Genomic DNA, 19386 nt, shown 5'->3' on the forward strand with positions numbered 1-19386 from the left:
GCATTATTTAGTTGCAAATACTTTAAATAGCAAATACAATGTTTCATAAATGAAATATATTGAAAAATGTCAACTTTTAAAATAGTTTTTATCAGTTTGGCTAGAATTCAACTCTCCAATAACTAATTCCCTTGGCTGGACTGTAGGGACAGTGCCTTTTGGGGAACAGAAAATATGAAGGAATTGGAAATGAAAATGCAGGCGACAGGCCACATCGTATGGTGGTGGGAAGCCTGACTCTAGAGCCCCCCTACCTGGGGTCAAGTCTCCAGCAGCTGTTTGCAAATTTGCAAGAACTATTTAACTTTCATGTATTTCAATTTCCATTTTTTTTCTTTTTTTTTGAGATAGATTCTTGCTCTGTTACCCAGGCTGGAGTGCAGTGGTGTGATCTCGGCTCACTGCAACCTCCGCCTCCTGGGTTCAAGTGGTTCTCCTGCCTCAGCCTCCCGAGTAGCTGGGATTACAGGTACCTGCCACCACGCCTGGCTAATTTTTGTATTTTTAGTAGAGACAGGGTTTCGCCATGTTGACCAGGCTGCTGGCCTCAAACTCCTGACCTCAGGTAATCTGCTTGCCTCAGCCTCCCAAAGTGCTGGGATTACAGACATGAGCCACCATGCCCAGCTTCAATTTCCTTGTCTATAAAATGGGGATAATAACAGAACTTTCTGCAGAATCATAAGCATTGAGTTCTTGGCCTATAGCAAGAACTCAGCAATATAAGTGATTTTTTTTTATACAGGAGAGGAGTTAATATCTAGAGATTTGGAGATGAGCATTAGACTAAAGAATTTGACTCATTTACTAGATTTTGATGTATGCTTTTGTTTATATGATACTTGGGCCTCTGGTAGGAAGCCTTTTATGGTTCGGTCTTGTGGAGTAACGGAAAAAGTGGTCACAGCTAGCTGTGTGTCCACAGATGCAGAAAGGAGCCCCTGGGAATAAAAGCCAAGGCTTGTCTTAGGAGTTAATTCTTTGATGTTTAAAATAAAATGTTCATGTGTTGATGGGGCATAAGGAAGGAGGAAGCTTTTCTTCAACCAGGGTTTTGTTTTGTTTTGTTTTTTGCATTTTGAAACTTGTAGATGAAGCTCATCAGTGGAATTTGTTGAGAAAGTGCAACAAGGAGGCCTTTCTTCTGGTTTTCTGGAAAGAGAGGCTGGCTCTGTGCTAAGGATCTTTCCACTTCTCTCTTTGCTGTTTATCACTTTCTCATGTGCTCCCAGCAACATTTGTGTGTTGGCACTTGCTACTCAAACATCGCCCGGGCCCAAGCTGCGCCACACCCACCGGGCATGCTTCCCTGGCGTAGACTGGAAGGCATGGATTAGAATATTAGTCCTAGAAGGAAGCCTAGCAGTAATCTAGTCCCATCCCCTGAATTTGCATTGTGCTCTGTTGCTTGAAAATTATTACATAGTTGGTGATTGGAGGCCTTACCAAGAGCAGTGATGGTGACAAATGCTGTTATTTATTGAGACTTACTATGTGGCAGGTATTCTGTTAAACATACTAAATGCATTATCCTGTGTAATTCTCTCCACAATCCTAAGAAGTAGGTATTTAGTGTTATCCCATTTTGTAGATGTAGAAACTGGGGCTTGAGATTGGGCTGAGACTTGCTCTGTGTGGCAAACCTGCCAGACTTCATCTCATAGGCATTGTTTTATACCTCTCCAAGAAAGTCTAAGTATTAGGGGAGGAGGTTCAAGATCCAAGGCCTTTTATTCCTGAAGGTGAGGACTTTGGAGGCAGTTGTCTAACTGTACCAAGATAAAAGAGTTGTCAAGTTTAAAACTTTAGCTACAAGGTTTCGGTGGGACTTTGTTAACAGAAGAGAAAGAGAAAACAACCAGGGAAACAGGTTCCAAAAATTAAAGGATAGAAACTAGGAAGAATGTGGCCGGGCGCGGTGGCTCACGCTTGTAATCCCAGCACTTTGGGAGGCCGAGGCGGGCGGATAATGAAAATGTTGTGATAGAGATGGGGAGAGAAAAGGAGGAAAACATTTTTTGCTAAAGAAACAATGTTTACAAAGCAGTTTGTAATTGATAAAATGGGTTGGTATGTGAGTATGCAATTTTCACAATAAAATACGGGGATATTTGAGCAGATAATAAAATGGGACTCTCTCCAGAATGACTTCAATGTTTGACCTGCTTACAGACAGGATTGAAGGCTGACCTTGGTGTCCTAGACTCCACTGTCAGATCTGGGAATCAGCATCTCATCTCTGCCCGTGTTCTAACCTCCCTGCTAACCCCTGGCCCAAACCAAACAGCACTGGTGGTACAGCCTCCATCCCACTCCATCCCGGTTCTGGTCCTTGCCTCTGCTCACTCTACATCCTATCCCAGAGCTTGAATTGCCACCAGCACACAAAGACCCCAAGTCTCCATCTCAGCCTTCTCTTTCCTGCAGTTGACTGGGGATCTTCACTCAGGGACCCCACCAATATCTCAAACATAGCCTGTGCAAAACTGAACTCATCAGCCCACCTACCATTCTCTACCCCAAACTGCCTTCTTCTCATGAGTTCCCAGCCTGAGATAGTGGGACCATTCTCTCCCTTCCTCAATCCCCAAACCTGGGAGTCATCCTCGATCCCTGCCCCCCTCACAGCTCTCATATCCAGTGTGTCTTCAGTCTCTGTCCATTCTGCTGCTCTTTCAGCTGTCAGATCCGCCCTCCTTTCCATCTGCTAGTGCCTAAGTTCATTCTTGAAGGCTCACACTTACCTCCCTTCCTGCAGTCACTCCCTCCTCCACATTGCAGCCAGAGTGCCCTTTCTAGAACAGGAATAGCTGATGATGCCATTGCCTGGCATAAAAGCCTTCACGTTTAATTCTGTGTATTTCAGCATTCTTTGGCTCTGCCTAGCTCAAGTCCTACCCCTCTCCTGTATTCACCGATGATCTGATGATCTACCACTTCAGCATTCCCAGTGAGCTCTGCTACTCTGTACTGTTTCTTTGCCCAATCTGTTCCTTTTGCCTGGAATGCTGTCTTCCTACTCCCTTCTACTCTCTGCTTAGAAAATTCCTATACATCCTTTAGGACTCAGTTCAAACATCACCTCCTCTGTGAAGCCCTCCCTAATGTTCCCATGCAGAGTGAATCTTCTTTTGGTTTCCCAAGCACTTCTATTATATTCTATACTCTAATAATACACTCCATGTTGCAACCCTTGTGTAGATGTGTCTCCTCAATGAATGGCGAACCTGTGAGACACTATTTTTGATTTTTAATTTTTTTTCTCCTATCCCTAGTGCCTGGCCGAGTAACTGGCACATACTAGGAACTTAAAATATATTCACTGTGTTAAGTGAATGAATGGAAGGATAGATTGGTACTGTTTGGGTTGGACTTCTGGAGCTCTTAAAAAAGTAGCCATCAAGTCATCTACCACCACATGCAGGGGGGTTATAGATGAGTGAAAGAAACTTCACACTCCTGGCCAGGGACAGTGGCTCATGCCTGTAATCCCAGCACTTTGGGAGGCCAAGGCAGGGAGGGAGGGATTCCTTGAGCTCACGAGTTTGAGACCAGCCTGGCAAAACCCCATCTCTACAAAAATAAATAAATAAATAAATAAATAAATAAATAAAATACAAAAATTAGCCAGGTATGGTGGTGTGTACCTGTAGTCTCAGGTACTCGAGAGGCTGAGGTGGGCAGATTGCTTGAGCCTGGCAGGTTGAGGCTGTAGTAAGCTGTGATTGCGCCATTGCACTCCAGCCTAGGCAGGGAGGGAGGGATTCCTTGAGCTCAGGAGTTTGAGACCAGACTTGGCAAAACCCCATCTCTACAAAAAAAAAATACAAAAATTAGCCAGGTGTGATGGTGTGTGCCTATAGTCTCAGGTACTCGAGAGGCTGAGGTGGGTGGATTGCTTGAGCCTGGGAGGTTGAGGCTGTAGTAAGCTGTGATTGTGCCATTGCACTCCAGCCTAGATGACAGAGTGAGACCATGTCTCAAAAAAAACAAAAAACAAAACAAAAAAACTCCACTATAATTATAGGTCTAAAATTATAAATAAGTTTCCTTGAGATGTAGCTTCCAATCTTTAGCTGGAGTTATTCCTCAGAATGAAACCTAGAGAGGGTAGGCCCATAGGACCACCCCAACTGCAGAGTGTGGCAGCAGAAAGAGGGAGAGGGGCTGGGAGGAAATCATGGTTGTCTTTGTGGTAGAAGATAAAATGTAAGGCTCATGGGGCATACCTGCGGAACAGATTTCAGAATAGATCTTTAAGCATCATTATCATATCATTAGCTTTACTTGTTGTGTGTCTACTCCAAGCCAGAAACTGCTACCTACTTTCCCACTGTCATCTCCAAGCCTCACATGGTACTCCAACGTAGGGATCAGTACCTCTGTTTTGCAGAGGCGTTGAACTTGCACACACAGAGATGTATGCATAAATGTCTATGCTATATGTTCCTATAGGTTCTGAACCTCCCCTATCAAAATGCTCCGTAGAGTTTACTGATTTTTGCCTATTGTCCGTCTCATCCACACACTTGCATCATCTTGAGGGCCTAATCCATGACCACTTTACTTGCTGTTAAATCCCATACCCAGGAGTGGATATAAAGTAAATGAGTGTTTGTTGAAAGAAAGAAAGAGTGAAAGAAAGGTGGCAGAGAGGTGGGCAGGCTAAATTTGCTCAGGTAAAAGTGGTATCATGCCCTTTGGCTTTCTCCTGTAACCCCAAACTCACAGGGCAGGCTGAAGAGATAGAAGGAGGCCATCCTTTTGTTTTCATGGTATAAAGCTCAGTCACTCAGTGAGAACCATACAAAGCCATCTAATCCTGGGACTAAGGCGGGACCTCCCAAGGTTGTCTGTGATTCTTATTTTCTGCTCCTGCCTCCCTCTCTTGCTCCTGAGGCAGCCCCTCTTTTCCCAACTCAGTTGTCATTTCCTTGACCTACACAAACCTTGCATTCAAGAGACGTTTAGTACATATTTACTCATTGATTCAATCAATCCTCAAGTATGCAACTCCAGGGTGGCACAGTTCAATTATTGCACCTAACAAAGCTCTTTTTCTTGACTTACTGACTTGCTTCCAAGGGAATTAAATATTGGTTTTACAGTATACATGTGGAAATGCCATCTGTAATCCTTGAACCTGTCTGTAAATAGACTCATGTCATTTAAGACTGTTCAAAAACCATACAGAATAACATGGAGGGAAGTTTGTAGGAAGGCAGATGCAGAGTTGGGATAACAGTTGGGATAACAGTTATCCCATGAGGAAGCAGTCATGAGAAGCAGGCTTCGGAAATTCCAATTCCTCTCTCAACAGATCTCCCTACTACAGTGTGTCTCCCAAGTGGCTATTAGAATTGCTGGTGTTTTAAAACCTAGGTTTTATTATTATTTAGGTATGGCAAAGTCAACAGCTTAGGAGACAACTGCCATTGAAAAGATAGTTTGTTATCCTCACAGATCCCAAAACAGGGGTACATCAACCCATAGGGGGCTACATGGGGAAGCATCAGGGCCAGTGAGGAGGCAGAGGAGCAGGGGAAAATGTGGACAAGAGCTTTTATTGTTGTTTCCATGGGACAAAACAGGTGAGCCTGGGTAAGATGTAGAATTGGCTAGTTTGAATAATTTCATTGGCTCTGAGGCATAAGGGCTGACTCTAGTTGTCTGGTACCTGGCCCTAGGGTGATAAGGGCAAGTGGATGGTGGCCCCATAAAGTGGAGTGTGAAAGCCCCATAGAGGAGGTGGTTGGGGCATGCATATGGACTGGTTGGTTTGCATACGAAAGGTGTATTTAGCACTGGAAGGCAGGTAGCTTGTTTGCTGTTTCTAGGAATTAGCTTATCCTGGGAGGGGCAGTCTCTCCAGGGTCAGCAAGGCCCCAGGATGGCAAAACATCAGATGATGAAAGGGTTGGTGAGGACAGCTGTTTGGGGAGGGAAACTATTCAAAAGCTTTGCGGCTTGAGTCCTATCCTCTAGAGCTTAGAATGCAATGGGTCTGGGATGGATCCTTGGAATTGGTATTTTAAAAGCTCCACTGGTGTTTCTAATGTGCCGCCAGGATTGCAAGCCACAGCTAGCATGCGCGTCACTCATACATTCATATGTGTGTCCTGTCTCATTGAGGATTGTGTCCTTTTCATAGTATACCAAGTTTGCAACAAATTGTGCGTTCCAAAGAACTATTTAATCAAACTAGTTTTTAAATAGAGTTGCCTTATCTTTCATTTCAGGCCTCCGACCAGGGAGATCTTCCATCCTCCTCCACCTGTTCCACCCAGAGGACGCTGATTCCACCTCCTAAAACCTGCCTACTTCAGGACTTTAAGACTCACAGTCTTCAGCCTGTTAATGATGTCTTCATGTTGAGTTTTACAGCATGACTGTTGACCTTAAGATCCATTCTCATTGCTGATAATGCTGCAGCCCTGCTGGTTTGGGCTTGCCTCGAAGATTTTATTAAGGCACGAAGAAGTGAAAAACTAAGGGCTTTATTCACCATCACCAAGTATATCGAACCATATACTTGTTTGCCAAAAGGATAAAGACTTAATCGAAATACTTACCTCTAATTTGCCATATCAGAAGCCTAAAAAGAATGATCATAAATGTACTTCGCCAGTGATTTTACTGAAATGCACTTATATTAGTCTTTATGTATTTGCTAGTTCAGCCTCATTTCTAGAAGAGGTTATAGTGTAAGACTTGTAGTATTCAAGTAAGAAGATAAGTGACCTAATTTTAAAATAATTCTTCTACTTTTCTGTATATTCAGCAGGGTATTTAAGTGCTAGGGCTGGTCACACACAACAAACTGAAAAAGACTAGAGAGGGATTAGTACAAACTCCTCTTATACAGAAGGCAAATCTGAGATTCCACAGAAGTCTGGAACCAAGACTATTCAGTTGGTTAAATAAAGAGGTTAGTCTAGACTGGGCCTGCTCATTCTAGGTCACCACATTTTCCATCTCCAAATAGCCAGGCCCTCTCTCCCTGAAGAAATGCCCAGATGTAGAAATTCATCAGTGCCTATTGGTCTTCCAGAATTTTCCATCTTCCATATCTCCCAGGCATGAGACTACCAAGTTTGTTTTCTTTTCAATTTGGGAATTTATACTTCAGTATGGTTTCAACGCAGTTATGTTTCCAGAGAACATCTAGAAGTGGTTGGAAACCAGAAGCTGGGGATTCCAGGGACCCCACTTAGTGCTCTATTTCCTTTATAGGTTTTATTTCTGGTCATAAAGAGAGAGAGGAGGGCCTTTGACTTTTTCTTCGTTGAGGGTTCTGAGGAGGAAAAACAAACCTAAAATAGAAATACAGTCAGCCTTTCAAATCCATGGGTTCTGTGTCCGTGAATTCAACCAACCTTGGATCAAAAATACTTGAAAAAAAATCTACAAAGTTTCAAAAAGCAAAACTTGAATTTGCTGCATGCCAAGAACTATGTTGAATTCATGTAAATGAAGTGATGTGTAGGCATTATATTAGATATTATAAGAAATCTAGAAATGATTTAAAGCATACAGGAGGATGTGCATAGATTATATGCAAATACTATGCCATTTTATATATGGGACTTGAGCATTTGTGGATTTTGATATTGGGGGATCCTGGAACCAATCCCTCATGGATACCAAAGTACGACTGCAGTTATCTATTTTTTACATTCTTATTATTACCACCATGCTCAGTAAGTCCATTTTTGCATGGAATATGGAGGCTTAAAATATGTCATGAATTTGGAGTCCCTGGCACATAAATCTACCTTTAAATCAGAGGTCCTTAATGATGCCTAAACATACAGTAAAATTAGAATCAGAACTATTCCTTTCAAAAATATTTGAAATGTGTTTGTTTCCCATGGGATTATTCTCTATCCCACATGAATGTAAAAAAATCCACATTAATGATCCCTTTAAGTACAGTTTTATTGGGTCTTTTTCTAGTGATTAAAGGTTCTTTCTCAATTTCATTCCTCAGTCCTGCAAATAAGGACTCATACTAAAGAGTACTGAAACAAGGACTCTTAACAGCTTCTGGAATCTTGGGTTTTGTTTTTGTTTTTTGACATAAAATACACTATTGGCCATGTCCATCACGAGAGTGTTTGTAGTAATTAATTACCTTGAACAGGGCCTGGCACTTAGTAGCATTCTTCAGATGTTCCCTCAGTGATCCTTTTACTCTCCTTGTCACTTATTTGGGAGAAATAGGGGCACATGAGATAAGAAGAAGAAGAATTTTGAGTTGGTATGCTTGCCCTGTTACTTATAGACAGTCTTCATCATAGGCAAACTTGAATTTGATTAAAAATAGGGCTGGGAAAAATATTCAATAACTGTAAGCCCCCTTTTGGATGCCAAATTTAGAATTTTGTACATTCTCTGATGAACAAGCATTTAGATCGTAACATGGTAAAGCCTATTACCAGCCAATGTTGTTAGCATCTTTGTATGCACATCACTGTTAGTGCAATATATGAATATTTTGTTGCATTGTATTCTTATATAAAAATAAGTAGAAAACATAAAATTGAAATTGCTGATGAGAAGCCTGTGTCTCATGAATGTGATACACTTGAGACCCGGATGGAACTGATCAGGAGTGCCAAGTCAAAAGCGGCAGATCTTAAGCCCTCACTGGTTGTTCCTTTAATATCCAAAATGGTTGGTTATATGTAAAAGAAGAAAATGAAAGAATTTGTATTAAACACTGGGACTGTGTTATCAAAGAATGTCTGTAGTGATGAGGTGAAAATTTTCATTTTCCAGAAACAGAACTGCTCATTTATAAGATAAATATATTCAACTTCCACATACTCAACACATGTGTACACATTTTTAGGAATACATTATGTAACAAAACCATGGATTTCCAATACAATGAGGATCAGAAATGACACTGCAAGCTAGGGTCCAAAGAAACCATTAAAAAGTTTTCTACATGATGCTTAGGCAGACAGCTCTGCTGCCACCATCCTTGCCCAAGATTTTACAAGCTGGCTCCATAGAAAGTGAAGCTATTGGGTATATTCACCACCATTGCCTTTGCCCCTAAGGTAAATTGGCCTCCAATTCCTAGGCCACCACTTTTATTTCATCTTATATTAAAACTTAGGAGCAGATAATCCAACTAAGCAACAAAGTATGAAGACTGAGAGACTTTTTTTTTTTTTTTTTGAGACAGAGTTTTGCTCTTGTCACCCAGGCTGGAGTGCAGTGGTGCCATCTTGGCTTACTGCAATTTCTACCTCTCGGGTTCCAGTGATTCTCCCGCCTCAGCCTCCTGAGTAGCTGGGATTATAGGCACCTGCCATCACGCCTAGCTAATTTTTGTATTTTCAGTAGAGACGGGGTTTCAGCATGTTGGCCAGGTTGGTCTCAAACTCCTGACCTCAAGTGATCCGCCCGTCTCAGCATCCCAAAGTGCTGGCATTACAGGCGTGAGCCACCGTGCCCAGCTGAAGACTGAGAGACTATGAACAAGAGGTTGGTGTTGTAATCTAATAATTTAACTGGACATATTTAATGATGTGAATAATCTCTAATGCTCTGCCTTAGTTACACAAAGTGGTAAAATATAGATGACTTCTACGAATATGTTTACAAGTGAAGCTAAGTTACACACCCCCTTTTAGCTTTGTTGTTACAAAAAAAAAGGTTCTAATCATTCCCATATCACTAGGAGTTTTAGATCCCTCTCCCAAATGCCCCAGGAAGTAAGTTGGTGTTCTGTGTTCCTCCTTCAAAGAATAGTGTGTGGTTTTGCAGCTGGTTGGTGGAGGAAGCATTAGTAACAGATTTATTTCTGAGAAAGACAAGTGGTTAATTTGGAAAATTCTAAAAAATTCTTCCTAAACATTAATCCTCAATTTTAAGGGATCTGCCTGTATAAATATTTGCTTTGGTTTGATAAATTGTGCTCTGTTCATTTCCAAGCAAGTTATTAAGATCATAAAATAGTCTTCTTAATTCATTCCTGCTGGCCAGATACTGTGTTCACCAGGGTGGTGAGGGGATGAGTAGGAGGTTGAAAGATGTATTCTGAATTCTGAGGCACAACTTGGAATTCATTTCTCATAAAAATCATAAAAAATAGGTTCTTAGGTGTTCTGTGTGGGAAATGCACGCGGGGAGAAGACACACACACAATACCTTTAAGGGTAAACAAGCTTTATCCCAAATGGCAATGCAGATATAAGCAAATGATACAATAAGCAAATGATAAAATAAGCAAATTGCAACAGGAAGGGAGAAGGGAAAAGATATATATATATGTATTTACACTCACCAGAGTATGGAGAATTCACCACCAGACTAGGAAGCAACAGCCTGGGCTCCAGAGTCGGCCACTCGTCCATGCAGACAAGGAGAGGTCTCATGAAGCTTTGGCGCAGTCTGGAACCCTAGCTCTTTTTGTAACGAGTTGTTTGGCATGAGGTCCAGTCACGAGGGCCCTTTGTGACCAGGCTCAAGGAACACAAAAAGGTCAACTTGTTTTTGCGGTTGTCTATTGTTTTTCAATAACTAACATATAGGAATAGATTGAAATAGAGAATTCTCTGAAACAACGCTGGATGAACGCCTCAAAGGGCTCACACAATCCGTTCTGGGACTTGGTGACCATTGTTTGTGTCCATGTTCAATTGAGTTCAAATTTAATATTTAGGATAGTCGCCAAAGTCCATTTAGGATAAAATGTCTTTGCTATCTCTGCAGTAAGAGTTAGCATGGTATAGGGAAGAGATTGTTTTGGAAGCCAGGAAACCTGGTCTTTTATTTTGGCGTGCTACTTACTTGACGACTTCACATAACTTGACTACCTTGTTCTATGTTTCATCACCTATGAAGTGAAGAGTTGTGTCTTTGCTAACAGTCTAGGTCTCTTCAACTCTGTTAAGTCTAAGTCTCAGAAAGAGGGTGTGGAATTGCTTTGTCGGAAGAAGCAGGGAGACAGCCTTAGTGGCATCACAACTTAATTGGCAAGGCTCTTTTTATTGTGTGGCACCTGCTGTTCTTGCTGTGTCTCACTGTTATATCAGTTAAAAAACTGAGAGACAGTGAAAGAGGAACTACACAAAGAAACTAATGGCCTTAGTTGCTCTTCAGTCCAAGAACTAAATGTTCTCAGTAATGGCTTCCTAAAGAAAGAACTCAGAGCAATCATGAAGATCTGTGTCTAGAACATGACAGCCAGAACAGAAACGGTGGAGGTGGAAAATGGCAAATAGCAATAGATGAACTGTCGCCCACCCTGCTGAAGTACATAACTGGCAAGACAAACATAACAAAGTAGAAGGAAGAAATAGAATTTCAAAGAAAAAGTAGCTGATGATAGAAATCAAAAGATATGTGGTCAATCCATACCCTAATACTTTTTTTTTTTTTTTTTTTTGAGACAGGGTCTGGCTCTGTCACCCAGGCTGGAGTGCAGTGGCACAATCAGCTCACTGCAACCTCCACCTCCTGGTTTCAAGCCATCTTCCTACCTCAACCTCCTGAGGAGCTGGGACCACAGGCATGTGCCACCATGCCCAAATATATATATATATTTGTATTTTTTGAAGAGACAGAGGTGTCACTCTGTTGCCCAGGTTGGTCTTGAACTCCTGAGCTCAAGCAGTCTGCCTGCCTTGGCCTCCCAACGTACTGGGATTACAGGGGTGAGCCACTGTGCCTAGCCCCCATACCTAATAGTTTTGATGATCATGTTTACCCAGAATGAAAATAAAAGACTGACATTTTGGTTTTCTGGATTGCTTGCTTGCTGGTCATAAGCTCTTTAACCAAAATGGAGTCTTATTAGAGCTACCATAGAAAGAGGCTGTATAGCCACTGGGGGAGGTGGGGATCTCCTTTCACTGGCATTTCCTCCCCACCGCTGCCATCCTTTTTGGTGTCAGGGAATGAGATCATTCACCCAGATGAAATAAGTGGTGAAATAAGGTATGTTAATGTTTTTCACTCCCCAGTTTAGTGAAACGACCCTAATTTTGATGGTGACCTGAGCCTTGTTTTGTCCTGTTGAGGTCATCAGGCACCTAGGATCTTTGAAGCCACACTTCTTTCACTCTAATCAGTTACTTTATCTCCCTTTCCTTCTTTCCACACCTACTGTTGTCAGACTTGTATCACCTAATGCCATTTATCAGCATAATTCCCCTAGTACCTACCAGAGTTCCTGGTACATAGTAGATGCTTGACAAATAATCGTTGAATTAATGGCTCTACATGCTCTTCCATCCACTAAACTTTCCCAAATACTCCTCTGAAATAGGGTTTCTTTCCACTTCTCTCATTGCCCATTGCTTTTACTGCCTGTCGACCATTTGCACAGTTGGCCACCTTTTGTGTTCCTTTTTAAAAGTACACTGTCATGCCTGTTCTTTGTTGTGCGTGTAGTTTCCTGGTTTTGATCTATCCTCCCTAAATGAATATACTTTTTCTTGTGTCCTCCCTACCTCCAAGCATTTGCCAACCCAGTCCTCCCCAAAACACCCGCCACATGCATACTACCTCAAATCTGTGGAGGGTGGTGATGGATACTTAAGAAACTACACATCCATCTTAATGTAGCACTTACACGGCTTGTTCTTCAATTGCACATCATCACTTCATTCAAGAGCAGTGATTATTCATTCACAGAATTGACTGAGCTTTCACTATGAGCAAGTCACCCTGCTAGGTGCTCGGGAGGATATACAAAGATGTATAAGATGCCTCCTCTGATTTCTACAGCAATTACTGGTGTATGATTCATTCAGCAATTAATCATGTACTGCCTTGTGATGTTTCTTACACTATCTAGAAAGCATTCTTCAAATCCTGCTATGCTATTTGACTTTTCACTTGTTAATGTCTTCATTCATTCAGCAAAGAGTTGAATACCTATGATGTGACAAGCACTATCTCAGCAGCTGGGACAGATATAAAGACAAATCATAGTCCCTGCAATCAAAAAGGTGGGAATGCAGTATAGAAGAGGAAATGTGAATAGATAATTACAACACAACACGCCAAATGCTATTGAAATCCCAAAGAAAGAATGCTCCATTTCCCAAGGGATCATGCAAGGTTTCACTGAGGAGGTGATCATCAGCTAGGTCTGAAAGTATAATATCTAAGGCACAAAGTGAAGCAGAGCATTCCAGATAAAGGGAGTATAAAGAGCAAAGGCACAGAGGTGTAAAAATATATACGGGTGAATGCAGAACATAGAGATTGGTGGAAGGTAAAGTTAGGGAAATAAATTAGGGATAAAATAGGCAAAAATTTGGACTTTAGCAGGGAGCTTTTTTTCTTATTACATAGTTAGTACATGCTCACTGTAAAAAATAACCAAACATTTATAGGCATGTACAAAGTACAGAGTTAACCACTGATAATGGTTTGTCATAATCTTTCAGATTGTTTTCTATGGGTAGACTAACATATTGCCATATAAAATGACATTAAACTCTTATTTTCTTCAACTTAAAAATTTAACAGAACCTCTTGGTTATCATTCCATGCCAGTACTTACCTATTTCATTTTTTTAAAGTGGCTGTATAATTGGTAAATCATTACCAGCAAAAAGACCTATTATGGAGCCAGACTGAGTGGGTCTGGTGTTTCAGCAAGCCACTCAAGCTCTCTGTGCTTCAGTTACCTCATCTGTAACAGGAACATTTTCACCGTATCTGCGGCATAGCGTTTCTGTGAGAATTTAATGAGCCAATATCATTCAGAATAGTGCCTGGCAGATGAAAATCGTGGTGACTCCATGATTTATTTACCTAACATTCAAGAAGTGTTTTAAGCAAGAGAGTGAGCGATATCATCTGGTTTCTTTTTAGAAAGATCACTCTGGCACCTCTTGGGGATGACCAACAGGGGAGGAAGATCAGTTAGTGATGGATATCCTCTTGTGAGACTCTTGCAATACATAGTGATATGGAAGATTGGTTGGTACTGGCAGAGGAAGGAGAGGAAAAATAAACTCTTGAACCACTTTTAAGAGACCAAATGCTAGAACTTGTTGACTGCTGATGGCTGAGAAGAAGAGACAATCTGACAATTTCCTGATTTTTGGCTTAGAGGCCTGTGTAAATGGTGGTGCCACATTCGTATATTTTTTTTAAAGATTTTTTGTTTGAGTCTCTACTACGGATCTGGCACTGTTCTAGGTACAGGAAATATGGAAACAGGATCACTGCTCTGAGGAGCTTACGCTCCAAGAGGTATTTATGACTGGGAAGAGGAGACCCAGAAATAGTTAAGTAAACACATAAATGAACAAGAATGGCAAGCTAACTTAGCATTTCTTGATTGAATAATAGGGGTCCAGTAAGTATGCAGTAACTTTAAAACATCCAACCCTGTACGAGTTTAACAATATCTCCTAACGGTGATTACAGGAGCCCGTGATTCATTCACAGCGGCAGACGAGCGCCAGGAAAGGGTTATTTGATCTGATCCCTCAAGTTCGGAGGCAGGAGGTCAGACGATCGGCCCCATTTGGCAGCCAGGGAAAACGCTTAAGCATTTTGGCCAAGGTTACACAACCCTAAACACCGCGACGCGGCCCGGAGGCGGCTTCGGCCTTGCGGTCCAGGCCAGGCCACTGTGCCGGTGCCCAGCCTGCTCGGCGCCCGCCCGAGTGCTCGCCAGGCTGGTAGCGCCGCGGCTCCCAGGAGCTGAGGGGCAGCCGGCCCGCAGGCGGCGGTTGTCCGGCCCTCCCTCGGCCCGGTGGCGGTGGCGGCCGCGCGTCGCGAGGCACTTCCGGCGCGTGCCGGGGTGGCCGGATGACGTGGCTGAGTCAGAGGAAGAGGCTGAGGAGGCGCGGGGGGCGGGGGAGGCTCAGGAGCGGGCGGTGACGGCGACGGCGGCGGCGGCGGCGGCGGCGGCAGAGGAGGCAGCGGCTGGGCCCGAGCCCCGTGCGTCTGTCCGCGTCCCGTGGATGCGAATCGGCCGCGGCGGAGGCGGCGGCGGCGGAGGAGGAGTCGGTGGGCCGGCTCCGGACCGGTGGGGCGCGGAGGATGAGGCCGCTGCCTGGCGCTCCTGGCGTGGCGGCGGCCGCCGCGCTGTTGCTGCTGCTGCTGCTGCCCCGGGCCCGGGCGGACGAGCACGAACACACGGTGAGGCGCCCCGGCCGGCGCGGCCGCCCCGGGCTAGCTCCCCAGTTGCCCACTGAGGCAGGCCCCACGCAGCCTGGAGGGCCCGGCGGCCTGGTGGAGCCCTGCTGCGGCCCGAGGACTCCTTCCGGTTGGGCCTGGCAGAGCAGGAACCTTGGGAGCGTGGTGGAGGCATTTCCGTGCGCTCCCGGGACAGGGCTCCGCTCCCGAGTGCCAGGGCCTCCTTCCCCCGGCCTGGGCCTCAGTGGCGCCGCACCCCAGGGTCTCGGGGGTCCTGGGACTCTGGGGCTAGGAAGGAGCCTGGGAAGGGTTGGGGTTTATCCACCGCGGGAGCGGGGCAACGGGCAGGCTGGGCTCGGGGCTTTTGCCCCCCAGGGAAGGAGACTGCCTTCTGGCTACTGAGGGCTGCGACGCGGAGGAAGATGGATGCATTGTGATTACCCGGCAGCCACTAACCAGGAAATATCCTACACTTTATGGTCCTCTTTGGCTTTTTTCGCCCGCTTCTGCCCAGACCGGATTAAAACCCTGGGGTGGGGCAGCATTAATAAACTTGAATTGAAGAGCAGTTTACACTTACTTGTAAGTGCACCCAACCTAGACGCGTTCAATTCCTAGGCCTTTCTTGTAACTTTCTCCTCACCTTCCAGTTCCTAAGTGAGACCCCCATCCCGATAGTCTCTAAGGCAGCTTCTGACAGTAAAGGGTCTTGATGTTTCCCAGTCTTCAGGTCAGGGCCAGAAACAGTCCCTTTTGCATTTGGCCTAAAGGTGATTGGCAGTTTACTTAATTGGTATTCTCACATCAAAGCATGCATGTGAACGATCTTCAAGTGGCTTTCACTTAGGGCTGTAACTCTGGTTTTCAGAGTGGCAGACTTGAGCAAGGCAGGAAGGTCAGGTAAATTGAGAGTTTGCTTGAGTAACTTTTTTATACCTTTACCATTAATAATAGGAGTTTCCATGAGAGATTGTGTTTGTACTAAATAAGAAATATCTGAGGGAGTCTTATGTCATTTCTGGTAAGTGAGGAAATGAAGCAGTCGTCCTTATCTATTTAATGGAGCCGATTTTATTTGTAATCAACGAAACTTTTTGCTGGACCGTTGGCTAGCTGGGCTCTTATTTTAGCTAATAAAAGCTCTAAACTTTTGACTGTTCTACCTTCGTTCACAGCCAGAAACTTCTTAGCTGTGTAGGTATGTATTTCTTTAGAGACACAGATCTTGAATTGGTGACATGTTTTTGTGCTGTACTTGTGGTGTTTCACCTAAGATAATTTTGTTGGGGGGTTAAACAGCTTAAAACGATTTCCTTTTGTTTTCTTTTATCAGATAAGCTGTCTCAAAGTTTAAGAACTGCTATTGTTTCACATAGTATACAGGGACCATGTATAGATTTGGGTCTTTGATTATTTTTAAATTTTCAGTGGGCATCCATCCTTTTGTTTAATGATGTTATTACTAATATATTTCCAATTAAAAAACACTTAGGAAAAGTTACCATATGAAACTCAGAACTCTGAATGTGTAGTTCCGTGATACAGGCATATAAGCTCAAAAGTGTACAGTATTCTACTTTTTAGTCTTGTAATCTTGTGACTTACACTGCTGTAAATAGGGAAACAAAATTTTACAAATTGGATGTATATAAAGGCTTTAGAATAATTTACAAATTAAAAGTGTAATTTCAGTGCAGTTTTATTGCTAGGACTATTTCAATTTTTTATTCTAGTAATTGTATATAAGATATTTGATAAAAGGTTTTTGTTGACTGCCACTAAAGAGAATATGGTATATATGAGATGGTTGCTAGACAAAAAATTTAGAATCCATATTACTTCATGTCTACATTGAACTGCTCTTACTTGGTTACCCATTATTAAATACCTATTATTTATTTATTTATTTTTGAGACACAGTCCCACTCTGTTGCCCAGGCTGGAGTGCAGTGGTGCTATCTCACTTCACTGCAACCTCAGCCTCGCGGGCTCAAGCGATTCTCGTGCCTCAACCAAGTAGCTGGGATTACAGGCGTGTGCCACCACACCTAGCTAATTTTTGTATTTTTAGTAGAAAGGGGGTTTAGCCATGTTGGCCCGGCTGGTCTTGAACTCAAACGACTGGCCTCAAGTGATCTGCCTGCCTTGGCCCCCCAAAGTGCTGGGATTACAGGCATGAGCCACCACGCTTGGCCAAATATGTATTGTAAAAAGCAAAACAAACCAAACAAAAAACCAGTTATAGGGAGAATAGCATTTAAAAATAAGCATAAAATTCAAATGTCATTTATATTATTTTTCACTATTAGCCAAAATCTTTTGCTTTTTCTAAATTTCTTGAAAATATTTCTCAAAAACTAGGCATTCCTCTTAGCCAGATAATAGTACTGAAAAGGCTGTGGTCAAGTGAGTTTTATTTATTTTTTTTCTATCAAAAAAGCAGAAGTAGGTAGTAAAGAGAGAATAATACTAAAGGAAGAGGAGACATTGGTGTGGGGAGGTTGCTGAGTAGGTGTTTAGTAAATACATGTAGAATTGAATTATCAAACAATAACTTTTAGAAGCTAAAGCTGGCCTTTTAGATTAATTGCCCGTGAAGATTATTTCCAGATAATACCTAGCATGTCTTTTGTAGTAAAATGGGCTATGCACTGTGTTGTTTTTTTTTTTGAGGCATAGTTTTGCTCTTGTCACCCAGGCTGGAGTGCAGTGGCACAGTGTCCACTCACGGCAATCTCCGCCTCCTGGTTTCAAGCAATTCTCCTGCCTCAGCCTCCCTAGTAGCTGAGATTACAGGTGCTCGCCACCATGCCTGGCTAATTTTTGTGTTTTTAGTAGAGACAAGGTTTCACCATGTTGGCCAGGCTGGTCTTGAACTCCTGAGCTCAGGTGATCCGCCTGCCTCGGCCTCCCAAAGTGCTGGGATTACAGGTGTGAGCCACCATGCCCTGCTGGCTATGCACTGTTCTAAGTATTTTACACATACTAACTCATCTATTAATAACCTATGAGGTGAGTAATATGCCCATTTTGTAGATGAGGAAAGTGAATCTAGAGAGGTGAGGTCACCTGCAGATAACACACATCTGGTAGTAGAGGTGGGATTTAAACTTAGGCATTCTGAGTGGATAGTCTTCTACACTGTGAGCTGCCATATGCTCTATTCCCCTTTATCCTAAAAATAAGACAGTAAAGCACTAGGTATTGAGCGGTTCTCTATATTGATTTTTAAGTGCTTAAATGCTTAAATGCTGGAATGAGTGTGGCTCCATGATGAGTTGTTTCTGAGATCTTTGGGTTAGCATTAAGGAGCAATAGTGTTGACTTCATGGGCACGTGCCCTGAATAGTCACACAAGACTGTGTGAGAGCTTGTTTTCGTGCTGTCCTGTAACATCTTGAAGTTTTAAATTTTTGAACAAGGGGCTCTGTATTTTTCTGTACTGCGTCCCACAAATTATATAGCTTGTCCTAAGAAGGGACAATACCTTATACCCGTTCCCCAAAGCCCCTGATATTTCTTACTGTACCTACTGAATTAGGATTCAGGTCGCCATCTGACCCATATGGTATTTTTTTTCTTTTTCTTTTTTCTTTTCTTTTTTTTTTTTTTTTGAGACTATGTTTCGCTCTTGTTGCCCAGGCTGGAGTGCAATGGTGTGATCTCGGCTCACTGCAACCTCTGCCTCCCGGGTTCAAGCGATTCTCCTGTCTCAGCCTTCTAATAGCTGGGATTACAGGCATGCGCTGCCGTGCCCGGCTAATTTTGCATTTTTTTAGTCGAGATAGGGTTTCTCCATGTTGGTTAGGCTGGTCTTGAACTCCTGATCTCAGATGATCCGCCTGCCTTGGCCTCCCAAAGTGCTGGGATTATAGGCGTGAGCCACTGCACCTGACCCTATGGTGTATGTATGTATATGTGTATATATATATTTTATGTGCTTATTTATCAAAAATTATTTTAATATTCTCTGAAGAGTGTTGAAAAGGAAATGTGCTATTGACTGTATGTACATATGTAGAATATGTAAAAATGTGTTCCTTTTAATTTTTAAAAGTTGAATCATATGCATTACAGACATGTTTGAAATGAAAATTAACACTTTTGTGGGAGACAGGCTTTTAATAAGTGATTGAAGGGACATAGGCTTCTTTATAGTCAGTGAAAGGCATGTTTATGCTTATTTGGTTTTTCTGAAACTCAAAGCACTTGGAAGCATCTAGAGTTAGAGTACTATGTCTCCTAAGATTCCGAAGGACTCCA

At 42.8% G+C, this 19386-nt stretch overlaps 2 protein-coding genes across 3 annotated transcripts in view; both read left to right on the top strand.

Moving 5' to 3' along the window:
* The window catches only part of PIK3AP1 (phosphoinositide-3-kinase adaptor protein 1), a 133541-nt gene extending 126910 nt beyond the window's left edge, over window positions 1-6631 (top strand). For both annotated transcript variants that reach the window (XM_032135508.2, XM_032135518.2), the window contains one exon: window positions 6240-6631. In XM_032135508.2, coding sequence (XP_031991399.1) covers window positions 6240-6297 — 58 coding nt within the window. In that variant the 3' untranslated portion in view covers window positions 6298-6631. The remainder of the gene's footprint in view (window positions 1-6239) is intronic.
* An 8312-nt stretch (window positions 6632-14943) lies between these two features.
* The window catches only part of TM9SF3 (transmembrane 9 superfamily member 3), a 71274-nt gene continuing 66831 nt past the window's right edge, over window positions 14944-19386 (top strand). The window contains exon 1 of the mRNA XM_032135523.2: window positions 14944-15126. Within this exon, the coding sequence (XP_031991414.1) occupies window positions 15028-15126 (99 nt within the window). The 5' untranslated portion in view covers window positions 14944-15027. The remainder of the gene's footprint in view (window positions 15127-19386) is intronic.

This window comes from Hylobates moloch, unplaced genomic scaffold (genome assembly GCF_009828535.3).
Source record: "Hylobates moloch isolate HMO894 unplaced genomic scaffold, HMol_V3 SCAFFOLD_3, whole genome shotgun sequence".
NCBI classification, from domain to species: domain Eukaryota; kingdom Metazoa; phylum Chordata; class Mammalia; order Primates; family Hylobatidae; genus Hylobates; species Hylobates moloch.